Genomic DNA, 21,468 nt, shown 5'->3' on the forward strand with positions numbered 1-21,468 from the left:
GAGTCGCCTTCTTGTCTGCAAGGAGTTAAACTGGTGAACTCTTGCAATAGTGACAGTTAGATAGGTGTTAAATCCATCTTTCCAGCCTTTCTGAAGGGTCTGCTGCCTTGAGCTGGGTTGCTTTTCTGCATCTTCATGTGGGGTTTCTCTTTGCAGAAGCAGAACAAAGTACGCTACCACACCCAGCCATGGTTACTCGAGAACCCAGCACTGTGTTCTGACATGACACTGTGACTTCACTCAAATGGAATGATTAGGTTCAACTAATAAGCAAAATGTTACTTAATTAGCAGTTTAAAAGAAGGTGGCCAAATTAAAAATGGATCTCTCCTGTGATTAAATTAACAGCTAGTATCTGATAAGTTCCTGCTTGAAAAGGATTCCCTGGCTGCTGGCTTGTTTAATCCAAAGGTTTTCAGGGTATTTGGGACAAGAAATAAGAAGTTCCAGCAGACCACAGGCAGGGTTTTATAAAGCAGTTATCATAAAAATGGAAGTGGCAGAGTCACATACAATAACTGGAACAGCTTTACTTTCTTTTTTTTCTTCTTTCCCAGAAATAACTTGTTTAAACCCAACATCCGATTCCATTTGTAATTTCTCTTGCTCAGTCTTCCAGTCACCCCCTTCCCTCTTCAGCTTCCTCACTGGATCAGTTGTGCGGTACAAGGAGGAGATTGCTGGTGTTTGGTCTGAGCTGACTGATGGGTGGCCACCAGGAGGCTTGTCTTCACCCACTGCATTCCTGAAGTTTGATTGCCTGGCTTTGTTAATAGATGTAGGGGAGGTATCTTACCTCTTTTAATTAATTAAATGGAAATCCAAAACTAATCAAACCTTGAAGCTTTGCTTTAGAAACTTGCTGTGAATGCTTGATAGTAAGATGGCAGACTGACAGTGAACTGACAGTGACATGTGGTGGGTTTTTTTCCACAGAGGGTGTGTGAAGCAGTGAATATACTAAGGAACAGCTTAGTTTTAAATTGTTCTCCAAAATTCCTGAGTTGAAATAAGCTTTGGAACGAGTCAGTGAAAGCTTTAGATAAGGGAACTCCTTATAGAAGCCTTCCTGAGAGCAGGGGTAGCAAAGAGTTAATACAGGCAGAGGATGGACAATAGGAGCTATGAGTAACAACTGTGTAAGCCACCTCCTTGCTGGATTTCTTTGGACACTGGCAAGAGAATAGGGCAGTCTTGTGCCTGCATTGTTCTATTCATTTGCACACCTGCTTACAGATAAGGAAAAAACAGCAATGAGCATTACATTGCATTTGCTAATGGTAAGAGAGATGACTTTTTCACATTCTGTGTTGAACGGCTCTTTGTGATAAGATCTATTCCCTAAAACTCCTTTACTTGGCCCTCTGTCATTTTAATGTTTAGCAAGTAAGCATGTACATCAGAAATTAGCCACTGGAAAAATCTGGATTACTTTGCAATATTTTTGCTCAATATTAGGATACTAGCTCAGATGAATTTTTTCAGTAACAAATCTCGAACTTTACAACAGAAAGTAGCCTTTTCAGAAAGGATGCCGCCACGTTTACTGGAAATCTTGCAAGCTGCATTTGCACCATCGATGTGGAGCAGCACTTAGTCGAACTCTGCCATTGGATTTGCATGTTCTATGTGTGTTGGGAATGCTCAATGCAAGTTTCTAAGGGAAAAACTTGGTCCTAAATACTTGGGATTTCACTTCCCGCTATTCTGAGAAAGACCAATAAAAGATCAAAAGTTTGGATCAGATAAACCGCTTCAAAAATATTTTTTCGGGGGCAGCCTTCAATAACTGATAGAAATTAATTATGGTATCGTAATCAAGAAAATGGCTACTTTTTTTTTTTTGCCTCTGCTCCAGACACTGTTTAAATATCTGTGTTGTACAAGAGTCTGGTATGCAGACCACTTCTCTAAGCTGTCTGGGAACCTCTGCTACTTCCGAGGGAGAACAAGCGAGAGGTATGCTTAGCGCTGCACATCTGCTGGCTAGGCTGAGTAGGAAGCCTTGTGTGTGCAAAAGGATTTGTCAGCTGTGTTAGAAGTTGTTCACTTTTATCCTACAAGTGATTTTTCTGTGCGTGGGTTTTCTTCCTGAATTTATTTCTAAGTTCTTTGTGGAGGGACAGTGTATTCTTTTTTCAGTGCTGGTGATTTTGGCTCTGATTTGTCAGAGATTGATAAGGGTCAGTCTACTTGTCTGGTTATCAGAAATTCCTTCCTTTCTCGATGATAGTAGCTAAAGCAAAGCAGTAACTTGCTTCGTTCCAGCAAGCATGAGCCCTTCCTTGTAACGTCTGGCTCTTAAACCACCCAAAAATAGAACTTGATAATTTGTAATGGATTAAAAGAAACTGACAATGTCCTGGCATTGCTCGTCACGCCAACATAACTAGATGGGCAGCCCTGTGGCCACACACAATAACTAATTGCAGTTGTAGCTTTGAGATAAATGAGCACTCCACCGTGCAGCTGCAGTGGTATTTCAGGCAGCCGGCACACCAGTGGAGGCAATACCAGTGCACACGTTCAACTGTAGAAGCAAAAGCTGTGGAGGTCAATGGGAACCAGAGGGACAGGTTGTTGCTTTACTTCATTCTTCTCTCTGTAGGTGGCTGCTAGTATCTCCTTATGGAATCACAGAAAAATTCATCTGGACAGGGACCTGAAGCAGTTTCTAGTCACAGCTGTTTTGTTCAGAGCAGTGTCATCTGTGAGATCAGCTCAGGTCCTCGGGGCATTGTCAAGTGTGGTCTTGAAGCCCTCCAAGACCGGAGGCTGCACAGCCCCTCTGGGTTATCTCTTCCAAGCTGGACTGTCCTAACGGCCTTGCTGCTTCCCTGACATGCCAAACTGACGGCTCGCTTCCATGAAATAGATTGCAGGATCTGCTCACTGCCAGATCTCCAACGAGAAGTGAAGAGAAAGTAGTTCTTTAGCAAGCAAAGAAATAATACGTTTTATTTCACATTTTCATGCACCACTGTGGAATTGCAAAGTGTCAAGGGGACATGTTGCTTCATGCTACTGCACAGGCGTGAACTGAGGAGCAGAGATGGCAGGGGATGTGGCTGAAAGGGCTACTGCTGTACAGGACAGATCTGATAAGACTGAAAGGACGTGCTCCTTCCTCTTCCTTCAGACGGTTTCCTTTAATTGTGTCTTATTCTTTACAAAATTTCTTACAGTGTGAAGCAAAAGGACTTCTTATGTTAAAGTCTGAGAGTTTCAGTTCTAGTTGTGGAAAATGCTGGCATTGAGAGTGCTTACTAAGTCATTGAGATCTGTAATCTGTGTTCAGTTTGGTACGTCGTTTCCAAACTTGTGCATGGTGCTGGATTGTAAGAGTCTAAAATCTTGAAACTAAAGCACCTGGGATAGAGTTTATTATGAAAAAGCATTTGCTGTTGCTTCCCCCAAGGTCTAGGGGAGAGTGAGAAGTGAGGGAAGTTAAATGTTCTTCCATTTACAGTTAGTTAATGAAATTAAGGAAATGCCTACAAGTTCCTAATGCTAATAGTTTAATCTGGAGCTGGTTGACTGAAATCCTGCTCGTGTTAACGGGAGGTCTTACTTACGTATAATGAATTGGGAGTTTCACACTTTTGCTCCACAACGGGTTCAAATAAAATGACCAGGAAAGCAAAGCTTGCTGTGGGAACGAATGCTGCATTCTGTTAGGCTCTGCTCACATACAGCTTGCAAAAGGTTCAGCTCTGCACACGGCTCCATCTATGGCTTTGTAAGTCTTTGTCTTCTAACAGTGGTTTTAAAATCTGATTATGAGGACAATAGGTTTAACTGTATTTTCTATGGAAAAACTTCAGTTTTTCTGGCACAAGAACTAGTTGTAGTTACTCATATGTCTGAGTTTACAAAGTCCCACAGATGAGCATCTTTCCAATTATCTTTGTGGATTGCAGCGTCACCCCTTAACATGCAGCCAGCCTCAAGAATTTGAGCACAAACAGATGTGGAAATAAATCTGTGCAGTCCTTTAACAATCTATATTCAGTATTCTTGCCCTAGGAAAGGCTAGTAGAAGAATTCACCTGTGTATTTGATTTCTTGTTGACTTGGGATTGGTATGTAGTACCTACTGTATGTTCATCTTTGCCTACAAATATTCTGAATAATGGTTTGAAATCTTACTAGCTTGAAGTCCTCGGATCTCTGACGCGATCTGTTTAATAAGGTTTTGTAGGTACTGCTCTCTTGTCTTTCCACAGTTCTTTGGTAAAGCCTGCGAAGTCAAGGGCCTTGTTTCACTGCTGTTCAGTCGTCTTCATATTGTACTTTTTAAAACTGTGTTTTTATTGTCAATGTGGACCGCTTGTCACTTTCCCATATGATTACCCTGTTCCTTTTCCAGTATTTAGTGTCTCAGAACACCCAGAGGTCTTGTGAAGTGAAATTTACCTCCCTCTCCAGCTTAGAATTTTAGCCAGTCCTCTTAATCTGGAATGCCTGTCCTGTGCTTATTGTATGTAAATACTTTTTATCAAACTTCGTTACTTGCTTAGATCTGCCACCTTCCCTTAGCTGCTTTCAGCAATCCTTGAAAACCTCTTTTAGCTTTGACTTTTGACAGCTCGGTTTCCAAGACAAGGGCCTTTCTTTCCCGGAGTTTCAAGTGATAAGTCAGTTTAAACCGTACCTCACACACCCTCTTCTACCCAGGCATCAAGCTGGAAATATCCCCTTTTAGTTTGCCTCTTGTTTGTGTTAAGCTGGAAGGATTTTTGAAAAAGCTAGAACAGAGATCCACAGCCCTTTCCATTGGCGTTGTGATGTTGAGAGTCACCGCAGCTGATGGAGTGGGAGATCAGTACCACCATGAACCACTGTCAAAATATTTCTGCTTGCAACTTACTGGAACCTTACTCATGAGATCTGTTACCTTTGATGTCTTGCAGGAGAGGTATGAAATGGTTTCTTTGGTCACTGAGTAATGAACTACTCGCAGTGATAGGCAGTGACTATCGGCTCTATCTTGATCTCTGTTCTCCTCATCTTAACCCCGGGTTACTGTGTTGATTGTTAAACGTCATTGCTGATCTGCTCTCTGAGCGTTGGAGGTATGTTGTAACCTCTCAGCCTGTAGGTAGCTCTCTGACTTCTTTAAAACTGCTCTTCTGCAGTTAATACGTTATTTCAATGAGTTAATAATTCTTCCCAGTCCTCTGAAATTCTAGAGTTCATTGCCTAACCACAAGTGGTCATTCTCCCATAAGTTGTGTTTGATTCCATTGTGCTGTAATAGAAAGCCAGAAGAAACAAAATATTGTGCAGCTCATTTTTAACATAACTCAGATTTTTACATAAAAAGGAGCACTGTCTTTGTAGGCAGCTTTTTAAATGTTAAGGAATTTATAATTTTAATAATCTGAGGCAGTAGCTTCATACATCATCTTCAATCCTTGGGGAAAAAAGTTCTCTTCAGATTATTATTTGGATAATTAGACTTTCTAGTAAGAATGTATTACAGGAATTGTAGAAATCATATTTGAATCTTGAAGGATTGTCCACTGCTTCCTCACAGTCAAGTTACACACTTGCATCAGGAGAGTCTGCTGGCACTCGGATGAATATCTGTCTCCACAGCAACCTCGGTATTCTACTTGCTTGTAGAGGACCATCAAGGTGCAGCACGTTCCATTGAGATCTCTGGTTATGCCTCTGTATTTTTGTAAACATTCATTCACGATCCTGGTTTTTGTTAAGAGTAAGAAATGCTGTATAACCCTTCCCAAACCTTCCAGAAATTTATTTTGAATTTCTTAAAGCTACCATCTGCCAGGTGATTAATATCCTGCTTGAGCAATTGCATTAATACTCCGTCACTGACTTCCACCTGATCCTACATCAAGGCACTGGCTGTTCTTGCTAGCAGGGAGTGCATGTGCTCTGAGCTTAGGATAGAATTTCGTCTCATAGATTCCTTCTCTTCTCTACCGGCCTTCCTCTCTGTGCTATATCCACCAATATACCAATATTGCCCATATATTGGTAAAGTGCTAAGGTAATTACAGCAGGAAGAAGAATTGTGATAGGAGTATTTCCGGGCCTTGAATCATTCAAACTCCGAATCGTATCTTTCAGAGATTGATGGCTATCATCGCTGCTGCGTGCGAGGAAGAGTTGAGTTGTGATAGGCAGTCATAGCTTGCTTGATGCTCCTAAAAACTGATAGCAACTTCATGGTAGAAAATAAACCATTACGTTACATAATCGTTATATGCCCATCTGTGCAGTCTTTCAAGCAAATACCTTCTGTCAAAGTCCTTGGGGTTGTTTCTGTGAGGACGATGGGATTCAATCCAAGGCTGATTATTCAGAGTTCCTTGGTAACCATCGGCTGGGTACTTGCGATGGATCCATCGACTCCCTTCTTTGAGACTAAGAAGAAAAGAGGCTTTGCAGTTCTGGTGCACACAATAAATTGTGCCCGTTCTCTTTTTCTGATAATAAAGCAGTGTTACAGAGGGGAAAGAGTAAAAATGGGTATTTGACATTTTTTTGCTCTCGAGCTTGTTAACTAAATCTGGTGAGGTTCGAGTTTTCTCGAGAATTCTTCATTCGAGTACAGAAGAGCTTGTGCAGTGTGCTTGACAATGAAGGGAGAAAGAAGAAATAGATTTAATTATAAATGGAAACAAAATAAACGGGGGGGTGGGATGAAACCTAGTAGTTAAGATTGTCCGTTCGCTCTTTCTAGAAGGAGGGCTTTTTCCTGGGGGCAAATGGTCCATGTTAAGTTACACTCAAAACTGCACCATAGTGCATATTGAAAGGAGGAACGTTGGGCTAAATCTTACTGAGCAGCAAAACTTGTAATTTCTCATTACTCTCCCTTTATATTTGGAAGATTGGGAGGGTTTTTTGCTTTGCCAACATGTAAAAATGAAATGCTGGTACCAATAAAATGTCCGTTTACTGAAGGCAGATATGAAACGAATTTCTTCAAGCCACCAGCTGAGACGTGTGAATCAGTATTTTGCCACTGACCTTTTTATGCCTCTTATTTCTATTCCAGTTCTTAAGATCCGATGATTAACCCAATGAAGTAATGTTTAATCATTTAACCTTCCTTTGCCTGTATTGTAGCAGTCACAGGAAATCTATTTCCAAACCAAAAAAAAAAACCACCCAAATCATCTTTGAAAGGGACATAGTGAACTAAAGGATCCTGAAATGTTATAGAGAATGAATCATATTAGCTGAGAGTCGGATCCTGTCTAGATACTTTAATTTGGGGGGAAAATGTTTTGCCTGTAAGTAGCTGAACTTTTATGTCTTTTTATTTTACTTTATTTTAGTTAAATCAGTTGATTTATGAAAATTGTTTTGCTTCTATTTCAAATGCTTAAAAAAGCAGAGAAAAGATTGTTCCCTGCGCAGGCTTTATAACAGAAAAATTATATTGTGAAATAGGTAAAAGTTGTGAAACTGATGATTGTGTTCTCTGAGAAATGAAACTCTTAAGGGTTTTTTTTTATTATTATTGCAGATGTCGCAAAGATTTGACAAACAAGATTTAAGGAAGCAACTAAACAAGTATTTCTGAGCTTGTTTTCATTAAAGTAAATGTTGTGACTGCAAATATGTAGTTTTGTTGCAGCCCTGATGTGTATATTACCATGCAGATAATTTGTAGCTATGATTGTTAGGTCATAGAAAATAGGAAAAAAGATCCTTATCTCTTAGCTTATTTAGAAAACTTGAAAAAGGAAGACAAACTAGAAGTTCTTGACTGAAATTTTTAGAACTATGGCTGTGCTTTCCATAGAGTACTTTGTAATAGACAATGAATGTAAAAAAACTTGAAAGGAGAAACTGAGTAAAAATATTTTTTATTAAAAAAAAGTTATGAATTAATAAGGTGAGAAAAATTGCCCCAAAATTAGTTTGGGTTTGGGTTTTTTTTGAGGGACAGACTTGTTACACTTTTTCAACACTTTCATCATTGGTTTTATAACAAAAATTATATGTTTTTAGCTGGAGTGAAAAAATTAGTTTGAAAGCAGCCTTGCATTTTGCAGCAGTCTGGAAATGTGGGTGAGGAAAGCTGTTTATTTTTAAGAAATTTGATGAAAAATGGTGCAATGTGCTTATACTAGGTTAATACAGTCAATCTATATGTAATTATAATATATTTTATTAAACCAGCTGTGCTGCAAGCATTAGTTTATAGGTCACTTGTTAGAGTTTGTTTCCAATGCCAGCTTGTGAAAATTAATACAACAGTGTATTAGCACTGCAGTCTAAGATAATGAGTAAATATGTTAAAATTGGGGTAGGAACAATTTCCACTGAAATACATCATGGATCTATTTTGAATAATTGGATTGTAGTGTTTTATTTTAAAGATCCTTTACAATGAGATTTATAGAGCTGTGAAAAAAATCTTTATTGCCTTATAAAAGTGAAAATATTGTTCTAACCCCATGAGCATTGTGAAATGGTGAATAAAATAGGAACTGAAAATACCATGGTCACATTCAGCTTTGTTATAGAGCACAGGGCGAGACATCTTATGAAATGCCTACTTAAGGCACTGCTTTTTCAGTTCACCTTTTCAAAGCACAAAATCTCTTGCTGAAAGGACAGTGTTACTGTGTTAGCACACTTTTGCACTTCAAATGAATTTGTAGAGAAATTCTGAAGACATATTTGTACTTCTGTACTTGGTTAAGGAATCGGGATACCTGTTGTCTCCTTAGTGGGAGTTTTATTTCCTGTGCTGATAGCTGTGTGGTCACAGTCGGCAGAGGAGTGTTGTGTCCTTTTCATTGCGTGTCCTAAATCCTCAGTGGGACTGGAGGAGTATTTTAGTGCTGACCCTCTTAGGGATCCTGTATTACCTTGTTTCAGTTTTGCTTAATAACTTGGAAATACTCGTGAGGGAATTTTAGTTTGAGAAGGAACTGCCCTTGATGTTGCAAGATTTTTGGACTTGGTTCACTGGTAAATGATCATGTTTTGTTATTTATAACAATTTGTGTCAAAATGCACTCTTTTTAACAGAAAAACTTGAAAAAATTTACTTTACTTGGGATGTAGGCATGTTCTAGCCCTGTTTCTGCTAACACAAGCTCAAGTGTTTGGTATCAGCCTCGCTGGGAGTGGGTTTGAATCACTCACGCTTGCCGTATGTATCCCAGAAGTTAAACAGAAAAATATCAGGAATGAGTTTTCAACAGAGAGTAAATATTTCATCTGTTCCATTTTGCAGTAGGACACGCATGATCCCAAGGTGTTACTCCTGATGAAAGTTAGCAAATTCTCCCCTTATAGAATATTCTAAAGTTTTTTTTATATTCTCCTGTGTCCCACTGTAGGATGTAGGAAATCTCATTCATTTGGCATTTTTTTTTAAGTTGAAACATTCGTATTAATTTGGGTTATTTTCTCAAACATGCAGTATAATAAATAACATTACTCTGGTTTCAATAAGAATTGGTGGGTTTTTTTAATTTGAGAATTTAACTAATTTTAAGGCACTGTAATGGAGAAAAATTGCTACTTGAAAAAGGCGTGTAAAAAGATAGTAAATGGCCTTAGCACAGTTTTTTTTTATTAGTCATCCAGCATAGAAAGTTATGTCAGTTCTGTAGTTCAGAATTTAAATAATATGCAAGAACATTGTCAAGTAGTTGTAGTTTACTTGTGTTGGTGTATAGTATTGAAGGCTTCAAGAGAATTGTAACAAAGATACAATGGCATACATTTAATTTTTCTGGATTATCTTGTAGTTGCTTTAATAATTAATGACATTCTAAATTCTACACTGCAATAGTGTGGAATTTAGAATGTCATTAATGATTCAAGCCATTCCCTTGAGAAATTTATCTGATAGTTTTGTACAAAATGTAAATCGGTGAATATTACATTGCTAGTGGAAAAATCAGCTTTTTATTGCTTAACTGTAGGGTTTGTAAAAATAATTTATAATCCCTTTTCAAAGTTTGCTATTACCAAAGATAGTCAGCTTTCAAAGTAGTCAGGCAACTACTGTTGCCAAGCCTGGATCGGTAATACTGACCCTGTGTGTAACTTTGACGGGTCTGCTTCAAAAGAATTTTATTCTCATGTAAATTCACTTCTCACATTCAAATAAAACTGCTTGTGAGAATCCTTATTTTTCCTTTTTAAAATATTTACTGTGTATTTGGTAAACTTTGAGACTCAGGAGTTTGTCACAAGTTTGTTTGAAAGTTTTATGGTCACAAAATAAAAGTAGGCAGCATGTTCTTAGCATGGCCTTGTAAAGAACAGCTAAGGTGTCATATGGTCTGCCACATTTGCTTTGAAAGTATTTTAGATTCAGCTCTATAGATTTAATGAATTTTACAGGTCTGTTGTAGAAAATAGCTGGAATTAGCTATTTTGATTAAGATCCTGGGTTTGAGAGAAAATATCTAAGGGTATTATATCCATATAGTATTATATAATATATATGTTTTTATATAATTATATATATAATATAATATATAGGATATTATATCCCATTATATCCTGTTCTTGTGTTTTGAGAAAGTACCTTTTTAACCCTGTAAGTGGTATTGCAGGAATTGATTCCCTTTGCTTGTTTAAGGAATAAGGTACAAGCAGCACTGGCATTTCAAAGAGAAGGGAAATAAATACTAGAAAACCTGTTTCCATAGTAGTGTGAACTAAGTGCCACTTGCAGAGTTTTGAAAAACAAAACTCAATACATGTGGGTGGTCAGATTTTCATGCTGAGCATTGTGAATTTCTCTGCCTTCCCTCTAAGCCCAGAGTTTGAAACTGGCTTTTTTTGTTTTAAAAAATCTCCCATTGCCAGTTAGAAAATCCCAAAGTATGGAGGACATTGAAATCACATACAAAGAACCATAGAGTCATTTAGGTTAGAAAAGACCTCTTTGAGGGTTTTTTGGGTAATTTTGACTTTTGCCTCATTAATGCTTCATTTTCTTGTTGGCAGGATTTTGCTTCCCGGGCTAAACTGGCTGTCCAGAACCTGGTGCAGAAGGTTGGGTTCTTCGGCATTTTGGCCTGTGCTTCAGTAAGTTCGTTTGGTTTATCATCACAAATTGCAGATCAGATGTATTGCAGTGAAATTAACGCTGTGAATTGTGACTCGGTTTTATTTGACTTTATTTGCATCTTTGTGCCCTGTTAGCTCTTTCTGTGTTCTCTGTGGTGCTTAGAGAAACAGGATGGCCGTGGGACTGGCAAGTGCAATAGCATGGAGAAACTCCAGTCCTAGATTAGTACCAAACACGTCGAATTCTGTATAAAAGCACAGCCAACAGTCATGATCGCTTCCTTCAGCTTCACCGCTGGGCTTCTTGACACTAGTTCTCCTTGGAAGATAATGAGTTTGGGATAGTGCTGTTTCCTTTTTAATCAATCAGAACAGAATGGTGTGGGAAGGGATCCCATTTTTTAAAAAGATAAAGCGATTCATTTTGTAGTGTGGTGAAACCCCATAAAAACAGGTCAGTTTACTAAAGATGCAAAAGGCCTGTTGCAGTGAGGAGGACTTACAAGAGACAGAACTAAGACATTCTTAAAATTCAAGAAGTTTCTATGTTTCCATTTCAGACCGGGGATGCTCCCTGCATTTGATGTTGAGGCCGTGTCTTCTCTAACGGAGGCACAGGCACACTGCTGCTCACTGCGCTGCCATAGTGGATATTTGGCAGATCAGATCTTATGCCTGCTGACAGTTACCCTGTTGAGACCTTCCCAGCCCAGATTATTAGCTGGCAAGATACACCAAGAGCTGTGTTACTACCTATAGGTTCTGCTGGAACTGTATTATAATTTCTTTATGTGTTTATGTACTGTAGCTTACAGTGCTTGACATCTTCAAATTCAAAGGTATACGTAGACTGAAGAGCGGAAAACTACCTGCATAAATCCTCATTAGGGTATCCATCGATATTAATTGTTCTAAGTCTGATCAGGCGATATCTTTGGGTCATTAGGAACCAGAGAGAGAGAATGAGGAAGCAAGTTTGAGTCATGGCTGTATGAACTTCAAACTTTTTTTTTTCTTGTATCTTTCTTACTTAGAGAGAAAAAAAGTGGCTTTTTTTCTCTCTAAGTAAGAGGTGATACAAGCATCTCCACTGATGGTATTTTAGGATTTAAGTAGGATAATACTGTTGTTTTAGCTTAGAAAAATATGGGACCATTTGAGGTTTAGATGTCTTGCTGGAAGCTTAATAAGAACTGGTCAGAATGGTGTGCCTTACTCTTCCATCCCACACACAAGAAGTGGGCTGTGATGCACAGAAATGCGATTACAGTGAAGAGGGGAAGTGTAGGTCCCCTATGATTCCATTCTTCCGGAATACCCACGGCCATTAGCCAGCTGCTCAGCTGATGAGGTATTAATTCCACCCTTGTCTAGCATCTCTTCTAGTTTCCTAAATTGTAGAGACGACCGTGCTAACTATTTTCTCAAATGTAAGTAACTTGTGTTAGCTGGAAAGAATTAATCCGATTATAGTTGCTGACATACAACTTCTGTTTACTAATTTTGTGAACTGTCTTAATGTTCAGAGTGGAGACGTAGGTACAAGCTGTTCTTTAAATCTTTCTAGTAAGCTCTTAGGCTGCTCCTTCGCTGCCTCTGACTCATTACTCTCTAGTCACCATCTTGTGAGCCATCGCTGCATGGGCTGTTCTCTCTGCCTTGTGCAATCCAAGCAGTTTGTAGATGGCAGGGATGAGTTACTGGGGTTGCTGGACAAGGTGAAGCGTGGGTAAATGGAGAACATGAGGAAGGAGTTGGTAAACACAAGAGGTGATGTGTAAAGTCTTGGTAATTCCTGCTTAGAAACATTTGTTTAACTTCTTACCTACTTACTGTGCTGTTCTTCACCGTGCTCTGCGCTCCAGCTTCCCTCTGCTTAACTGAGCTGCCGGAGGGATGCAGAATCACGAGTCCACCACAGTACACTTGAGGATTTATAAATGTGTGTACAGAACAACTGCAGAGGAGTGGTAAAAAGGGTGAGGTTCAACATGGCAGAGGCAATGAGAAAGCACAGGGATCCACAGCTGGATGTGTTTGTTGCATCTGTAGGTGAGGAAGGCAGTGCCGCGTGCGTGCTCCTGCATTTGTGCGTCCCCCCATGGGCTTCAGGGCTTCTCTTGCTTGTTGCTGCTTCTCCGTATGCTAGAGGGTGTCTCCTTTACTTGCTGCCCTTGTAATTGTGATCGTACTTTCAGATTTTGAACAGTATTTTAGTGGAGTGTATTTTTTATGATTAGGGAGCTTGCTTGTGAAGTGGGAATAAGCTCCAGGTTGCTGCTGTGTGCCAAGCAGTGCCTTCTCAGTAAAAGTACAATCAAGTTGAATTTAAAACTGTGCAGATTTATCCAGTGAAGTCAACCAAATGTTATGTTGTTTAATGGCAATAAGAAAGCCATGTTACTGTCTGGAGCTTATTTCCTACCTAAAGGCAGCTCTGGGGAAGGAATAAAACAGGAATTAGCCCTGGAAGATCCTTGCTGTGACTTGTGAGAATTTGCCCTCCTGTCTTTGTGGGCTTTCTTGGCAACTCTCAGTACTGCGTGTGCGTGTTTTTTCAAAAAAAAAAAAAAAAAAGAACAAAGAGAAACCTCTCTGGCCTGCTGATGGACCCTGCTGTGGACTTGTCGAGTACCTTTGTACTGCGATATCTGTAACGTATGGGTGACATCCACGGTTACCCCTACCTGAAGTGTGCTGCTCCCTCTATGGTGATAGTGATGCAGTAGTTAAAATGTACTCTGAACTTAGGGGAAAAAAAACCCCTTAAACCAGCCAACAGAGACCATACTTGAGACCTAGAGCAGACTTGGCTCAGAAGAGCAAAATTATCTGGCTGTGGTGTAAGTAAATAATTTACTAGCCTCCCATGCCTAAGACAGCTGTCACAGGTAAAGAATCATTTTAGCTGAAGCAGAGCATGTTTAGAGACCGTTTCGGGGCATGATTAGAGACCGTTTCAGATTTCTTCCTATGCAGGTGGTGTTGTGGGTGCTCATAAATTTGAATTGCTAGTTTATAACAGCTAAGTATAACCCTCATAAGCTTTCTCGCAGATTTCAGGTTTCCATTCAGTCAGTTGCAAGTTACTGTTTTTTAAGATGTTTAGCAATCTACATTCTTATTTGTTTGTGTAACAAAAGGACACAAATACTGCAGGATATTAGCCCAGTAATACACTGCTACTGTGAGTTATACATACTCCGTGTGTTTACTCAGACAGTCTGCCCTGGTACTGCATGCTAAGTGTGAAAGGTTGGAATCTGGATACTTTCTTGGTTTAATTTCAAAAATATTTTACAGATAGTATCACAATAGCAAACATCAAGCCAATGGCTTAAAAATAATAAAAAAACCTTTTAATTTTAAATGAAATGCATATGCTTAATAAAATCTAATCAGTGCTTTTAAACTGGATACATATGACTGTAAATGCCAGTTTTTAATGTACTTTCTCAGATGGAAATCACTGGGGATCATTTTGAACACTGGCTTCCAAGAGTGATGTGCTTGTCAGTGAGAAAATTTGATAAATCACTCAAAACGGCTTTACTGTGGTTTCAGTGCATTTCACATGGAAAACTTTTTGTTAGCTTCTTTAAAATCCAGGGGTAAGGAAGGGACCATGAGAATGGAATTGTCTGGGACACTGTCTAGCAGAATCCCAGAGACTTAAGTTATGTGGTGCGACATTAACATTTTTGTAAGTATTAAGACACAAGAGTTTTGGATCAAGTTGAATAAGGGGAAAATGTTCATTTTTCAAAGCTTCAAAGTCTGTCATGTTCCTGTTCATCTTGGTAAATGCTGCAGTTCCTGAGCTTCTCTCTCCCTTGCACTTCATAGATTCCAAACCCTCTGTTTGACCTGGCTGGGATAACATGTGGACACTTTCTGGTTCCCTTCTGGACCTTCTTTGGTGCAACCTTGATTGGGAAAGCAGTAATTAAAATGCACATCCAGGCAAGTACTACAGCTCCCTCAGGGCTCTGGGGTGAAGACTTTTTTGGGGGTTTTTTGACTGTTACACTGTGTTACTCTAATGAATTCTGGAGTCTCCCTTCCTGACCTGAAGTAATGGAAATTAATTTGGTGCAAAGGATTTACAATAAAGGATCTGCTAGGCTTCTTAGGCTCAAAACTTAGGCAACTGAATAATTTATAGCTACAAACTAATGAGCTTGCTGCCTACACCACTCAGGAAATTGGTGGTTAGCCAAGTTATTTACCTACGGTTTTTACCAGACTGAAAGGACTTCGTACTCATAATGAACTTGACTTTTTGGTAACAAATACTCATTTCAAAGAGCGCTGCAACCAGCCTTCGCCAGTGAAGCGGCACTTTTGAATGCTGCCTTTTATCTCAGTTGAGTGTGTAGAGAAAACCTTGCTCCTTTCAGGCCCTGCAGAAAGCAGGCCGAGGGCACGGCTCTGGCCATGTTGTCTGTTGCTTCCAAGCACGGTCAGCAATTTTTGGTGTCTGTGTTACCCTGAACGGGCTAGATTTCAGCATGTGGCCAGTTTTTTCTTGCTAACTCAGAGCTTTACTGAATGTTCTGAATTTGGCCATCAGAATCTCCAGTTGCTTTCAAAACTTTCTGAGTCTCACTTTCAAAATTTTTGAGTCTCACTTTGAAAATGCATCACCATTTTGTGCAGTGAAAGATGAAGTATTGATTCTCTGGCGATTCTTCACTGGTGGCAGGGTGGTTAGTACTAGATCATGAACTACATTGCTTTATTTGTAATGATTAGAACCAATGTTTTCAGCTGGGGCTTGGTTTTTTTAGCATCTCCATAGGACTGGTGCCATGCCTATAGCAGTATTGCTTGGAAATCTTTGCTGTTACTACATTAAAATAGCAGAAGCTATTAGTAGTATAAAATTACTCGTGTAGTACCCTCATCAAGCTGCTTTAAAATCCTTCTTTTGCCCTGAACAGAAGATTTCAATCTTCAACCCTTTATTTCCCCTCCTTTTGTACTTTTTTTCACTTTCCCCAGTCCTGAAACAGAAAGTAACTAAAAGATCTGAATATTCTTTCATCTACTGTGATAGAACAACTTTTTCTCCACACTTAATTTTGTATTATCTGATTTTTTTTGCTTTTAAGTCTGTGTACTGTTAGAATTTGTTCTGGCAACACAGAAAAGTGGAATAGTTATTGTTTAATATTCCTTTAATGATTTCATTTGTCTTGTTTAGCTAGCAGAATGATTGCTATGTAATTTATAGTGCTCCACACTCAGATCAAATGTAAGTGGAAAAAATATTTCCCAGTGTCTTGTACAGTTGGTAAATCATCTTATTTTTGTAATACATTTAGCTATTAGAATGCTTTTTTCTGCGATGCTTGATTTCAAGCATACTCTTGTGCAATAGCTTTGATTTTTGTAGTGATCTTGCTGCAATTTGGAATTTCGGAAATGTAAGAGTCATGGAAAAGGCTTTTAATGAAATCTTTCTCTAGACAGGAAGCGAGTGAGTGGTGCAGTGACCACCCTGGAACTGCTTTTAACTGGCCTCTTCCTCCGGACCACAAAATCATTTTGTGTAGTCGTAGTCACATTCCCAATTTCCAGACTGGTGAATGCAGTTCTCCTTAGCTCATGTTTAAATTGATCTAAGGAGACTGTGGGAACTGTGTGTGTGTGCGTACGCATCTACACCCAGTCTGGCTCACTCTGCAAAGGAACAAACTGTCAAATAGGACAAAAGTGGAATTAGCAAAGGCTATTTTAACAAAATTTTAACTTGTTTTAGAAAAGAAGGGAGCGATAAAATGATGGACATTTGGATTTTCTGCAACATAAGCTGTGTTAGAGAAGTTTCTGCCATTTATTTTACTTCGTTCTAAATAGTCTGTTGCATTAGAGATGGTGACAGTTAAGTTTTTTGAACAGACAGGTACCCGCTGGCTCTTACTTTGTTGTTCACCCACACGGACTAGGAGATACATTATGTAAATTTTACATATATAGTTCTATTTACATAATACATATACATTAAATAATGTAAAAGATATGTTATTTTTCACTTCTGTGATCTTTAAGTACGTGCGTTTGCGTAAGGGGATGTGAATTGTTCTACATAGTGATGACTGGTTTTCCATTAAAACATTGTTGACCAAGTAAAGTGGCATTCAGCTTCTGGGAATCTTAAAATTCGCATCTGGGAGGATGCGAATGGTTAGGAACACAGGCTACAAAAACATTGCAAGAAATGAAATCTATGAGGAAATAGAATAATAAAGTAAACAGCTTTTCTCCCTCCAGCCTTTTTTTGAGGAGAGTATTGAAAAATAAAGACCTTTAAAGAAAAGGGAAGGGAAAACTATGTGTGACTGCTGCAGAAGCTGTCTGGTTGGAAAGGAACGTGAACTGTCGTACCCCATTGTCTCTGCTTCCCTTTTGATCCCATGTTTCTCTAACTGATGTTTTCCTTCCTACAGAAACTTTTCGTTATTATAACATTCAGCAAACATATAGTGGAGCAGATGGTGTCCCTAATCGGGTGAGTAATTCTTTAATGCAGTAATACTTTCGCTTATTAAGTGGAAAAATACTGGAGGAGTCAAATTAGATGTGCTGAAAATTGTGTTTTGCTTCAAAGTGCAAGCTTTGGCCAACACGTGATTTAGGTCTTATTTGCAACTTCATTCCTCACCTCAAAGGCTTCAAGTATTTCAAGAAATGTAATAGCACCGAAGGTCAGATGGCCCGAGTATATGGTACCAACAGTTAACTTTCACCCAGAAATATGATACAGCTCTCCCAATGCAGATTGCTAGACTTTTAGCTGCAAATAGACTGGTTTTTTATAGACTTTCTTCAGCGTTGTAGTGTGACCCTATGACAAAAATGAAAGATCTGTTGTGATTTACGCAGTTCCCCAAGATGACATTAAACATCTTCAGTAATTTGAGCTATCTTATACATTTAAAATATTTAAATATCTCATAAAATGTCAGAAAGAAAAATTTGGTGTGTAGAGCTTTATCTTTTAAGTTACAAGCTCAGTTTAAAACAAGAAAACTAAGCAAAAACCCAGCTAACAGTTGAGGGGCGAGCAGGGGGGGAGACAATTGAAAAAACATACTTAGATGATGGCTCCGTGGGTTTGAATGAAGATTGGATACTGATGATGAAGTGTTAGATTTTTTTTCTTCATATCTACCTGTTCAGTCTTGAAATTCTGTGTAATTTTAACATCCATTAAATGTCAGCATTTCCTGCCTGGTAATCCAGCAAATAAGATCGCAACAGTGCCTCTCTAACCATGCAGAAGTTTCACAAATTACTTGACTGCAAACCAAGAATGCAACTTAATTTACATGTAGGCAACCAGATCATATGGATTTCATCAAGAAGCCATGCTTAATTGTTCAAAGTAAAAATGTGTTCTTCAGGGGAAGGCTGCTGCGTGTTGTCAGTACATAGACCACATTCAGGTCAGGGGTACAGGTTTAAAGTTTTAAATAAGAGTCTTAAATAGAAAGCTTTATTGTTGTGGGGTTTGTGCTTTTTTGTTTTTTTGTTTGTTTTTTAAAAACTAGATACCTAATGTGGATCTGTAAAATAAATTCTAAGGTGTTCCTACTTTTCCAAGGTCTTTCACTTGTTATATAGGGCAAATTGATGGATACATTGCTATCCAAACTGTAATAATTATTTTCACATATAATCCAAAAAGCCAAAGTCCTCAAGAACAGTTTCAGGGGAGGAATGTCCGGAAATAATTCCTGTTAAAAATATGTAAACTTGAAGTAGTAATGCTATATAAAGAAAAAGGAGTGTCAGAAGAAACATTCTAGGGCATTTCGCTAATGAAACAAATCCTGACTTTATTACTTCCTGATCTTCTGATTGGGTGTCTGGTTTGTAACAAACTTCAAAATTAATTTGTTGCTTTGAATATTATTTTAAAAAAAAAGAGAAATGTGGGTACTTTTAAACATTGTTAGTTAGATTTTCTTCGTATCAATCCCACTAAACAATTTACTACTAGCTTTTGATCTGCACTGCTGCTAGGTCAGGTATATTTCCAAAGATCTACTCTCCTACAAATCTTTGAGCCAAAACTAGTAGTTTTTTCCTACTTCATCTGTCTTGGAGATAATTTTGCATCAAATTACTTTGAATGCATTCACAAGACCTCTGCTGGATTCAGATTTTATTAGATGGTTGATGTCAGAGTTAAAAAATGTTCTCGGGAGACAGTAAGATTTTTGGAATGTCCCGGTATCCTTGACTTTTCTCAAGCTGTCTGCTAGCATTACCTCATCAATTTCTTCTAGAGTGGAGTATAAAACTTGTTAAACAATGGTTTGCATTAAATCCCTTATTAAATTAAAATATAGCTCTGTTTAATGGTCAGTAACTGTTTTAATCAAATTCTGTCTGACACAATGACTTAGGAGGGTTTTTTTTTTTGTCTGGGATATTGCTCTTACACAATAGGAAATGTCTAAGCACAATACTTTAAAATAACGAACCTATTAATATACAGGATAACTAAAATCTAGACAGAAGATTAAGTTATGAGATAAAGTCTGAGAATATTTGATTTTATAAGCCGGAGAGAATTTCTTGATAACTACGTGAGTCTTAGTCAAAAAGCAAAAATGATTCACCTGCAGACCTTGTTTACTTCTGTTACTGGGCTGCTGCTGGCATCGCATGCCAAGCCTGCCATAACCAGGCTTTTTTAATATAATTTAAGGTAATTTGATTTTAGAATTTTGTCTAGGTCTCCATTACAAAAGAATCATAAAATACTCCTTTATTTTTTATATTTTATTTTAAATATTTTTAAATTATTTATTTTACTTTAAATATTAATTGAATAATGAAAAGGCAAAGAAAATTAAATGTGGCAGGAAATTAAGAAGCTATTTACAAAAAAATTTGGAAAGCATCGGTGGTAGCTAGTAAAAACAAAAAAAAAAAAAGCAAGCTAAGGTGGTGGCAGCAGCAGGGCGAAGGGCAGCAGTGCTGCAGCAGTCTCCTTGGGAGGAACAGGGAGGCATGGATGGGTTTAAGAACCTGGTTAGAATGAGTCTTGAAATCAAAGCTGAAGAGGATTACAAAGGCAGTGGTAGCTCACACTGGCTGGTAATTATCAACCTGTTCTACCAGTTAATAGTTGCAAGTTGTATTGTTGCTGTCTAAAATGCCAGGAGAGGAGAACGTTTTCTCTCGGGTTGTATTACATCCAGAAGCTTTTGTGAGGAGAGATGGTGTGTGAGTTTTGTCTTGTGTTCTGTCACCAAAGAAGAATTTAACTTACTGATCATCCCTGTAAAACACTTCGACGCTGGGTTTAGGCCAAACCTAGCCCATTTAACGTTTTAATTATCATGTGTGTTGTGGGTTTCATTTTGGCTCTTAAATTTTTCCATTTAAGTTGTTTTTTTTTACCTACAGCTGCAGGATTGTTTATGAAGCCACACCAAGCACATTGCTTTTAGGCACAATTGTATTTTCTTGGAAGTGCCCGTTTGATATGTGGATTAAGAATTCCCAGAAAACTACTAAAGAAATAGTTCTCAAAGCACACACCATCCACAAAACTGTCTGCCATCAATTCCGGTTAAATGTTCAGAAAGAAAAAAAAAAATCTTAATTTTTTTCCTTTTTGTAGTTCAGCACACTGTTCGTATGTTGTGATAATGAGCTAATAATTTTAGAACTTCAACAGACATCTAAAAAAATCATAAACATGTTTTATATAGCATTAGACAGCACGTGGCCTTCACCTCTAAAGCATCTGAACTTCAGTGACAAGCCTTAGGGCTGCATCCCTTTTGGACAAATCCCACCCTTAAGGCACAGAGATTCCCTCTGACTATTGTTAAGTTAATGATAAACTCCTGTAGGCTGCAGAATGTCTTAATTACAGAGGCTGTGATAAGTTACTCAGAAGGGAGGCAGGCACCCTGGGAGCTGCTCATGTGATACACCAGGTATGCTAGTGCACTGCTGCTGGTAGCAAACGATGCCTTGCTGACTTTAAGAGAAGTAGAAACTAATTTATTCAGTTCATTAACCGAGTCAATAAACTAATTTGAAGTTTAAATAGAAGCTGGTCAAATGCATGTAAAAAATCTGCATACTTCCACAGATTTTTCAAAGTTAATCTGTTAGCACCCATGTTCCGTGGGTGAGTCGTGTTAATGCGGTGAACGAACTCTGGAAATCTGCCCCCAAATCCCACTGCTTCTGGAGGGTTTCTTAACCTGGTGGCATTTGTGGAACAATTTCCATGCTTAGCGGCTATGCAGGCCAGTTTGAATGACTGCACATCTGAAAGGAAAAATAGTTTTCTGGTAACAGGTACTTGAACCATGTCCTTGACAGACCAGTTTGCTGCTATTTATTGTGCCATAATTATTTGCTTCACAACTTCATCGTGGTTGATTCTTGTAAGGAGCTTTCAAA

At 38.5% G+C, this 21,468-nt stretch overlaps 1 protein-coding gene across 6 annotated transcripts in view; it reads left to right on the top strand.

Annotated features, from left to right (window-relative positions):
- VMP1 (vacuole membrane protein 1) overlaps positions 1 to 21,468 on the top strand; it is a 68,722-nt gene that overhangs the window by 37,708 nt on the left and 9,546 nt on the right. For all 6 annotated transcript variants that reach the window (XM_040618417.1, XM_040618397.1, XM_040618406.1 and 3 more), the window contains 3 exons: positions 10,966 to 11,046; positions 14,875 to 14,991; positions 17,481 to 17,542. In XM_040618417.1, the coding sequence (XP_040474351.1) occupies positions 10,966 to 11,046; positions 14,875 to 14,991; positions 17,481 to 17,542 (260 nt within the window). The remainder of the gene's footprint in view (positions 1 to 10,965; positions 11,047 to 14,874; positions 14,992 to 17,480; positions 17,543 to 21,468) is intronic.

The sequence above is a fragment of the Falco naumanni genome, chromosome 1, assembly GCF_017639655.2.
Source record: "Falco naumanni isolate bFalNau1 chromosome 1, bFalNau1.pat, whole genome shotgun sequence".
NCBI classification, from domain to species: Eukaryota; Metazoa; Chordata; class Aves; order Falconiformes; family Falconidae; genus Falco; species Falco naumanni.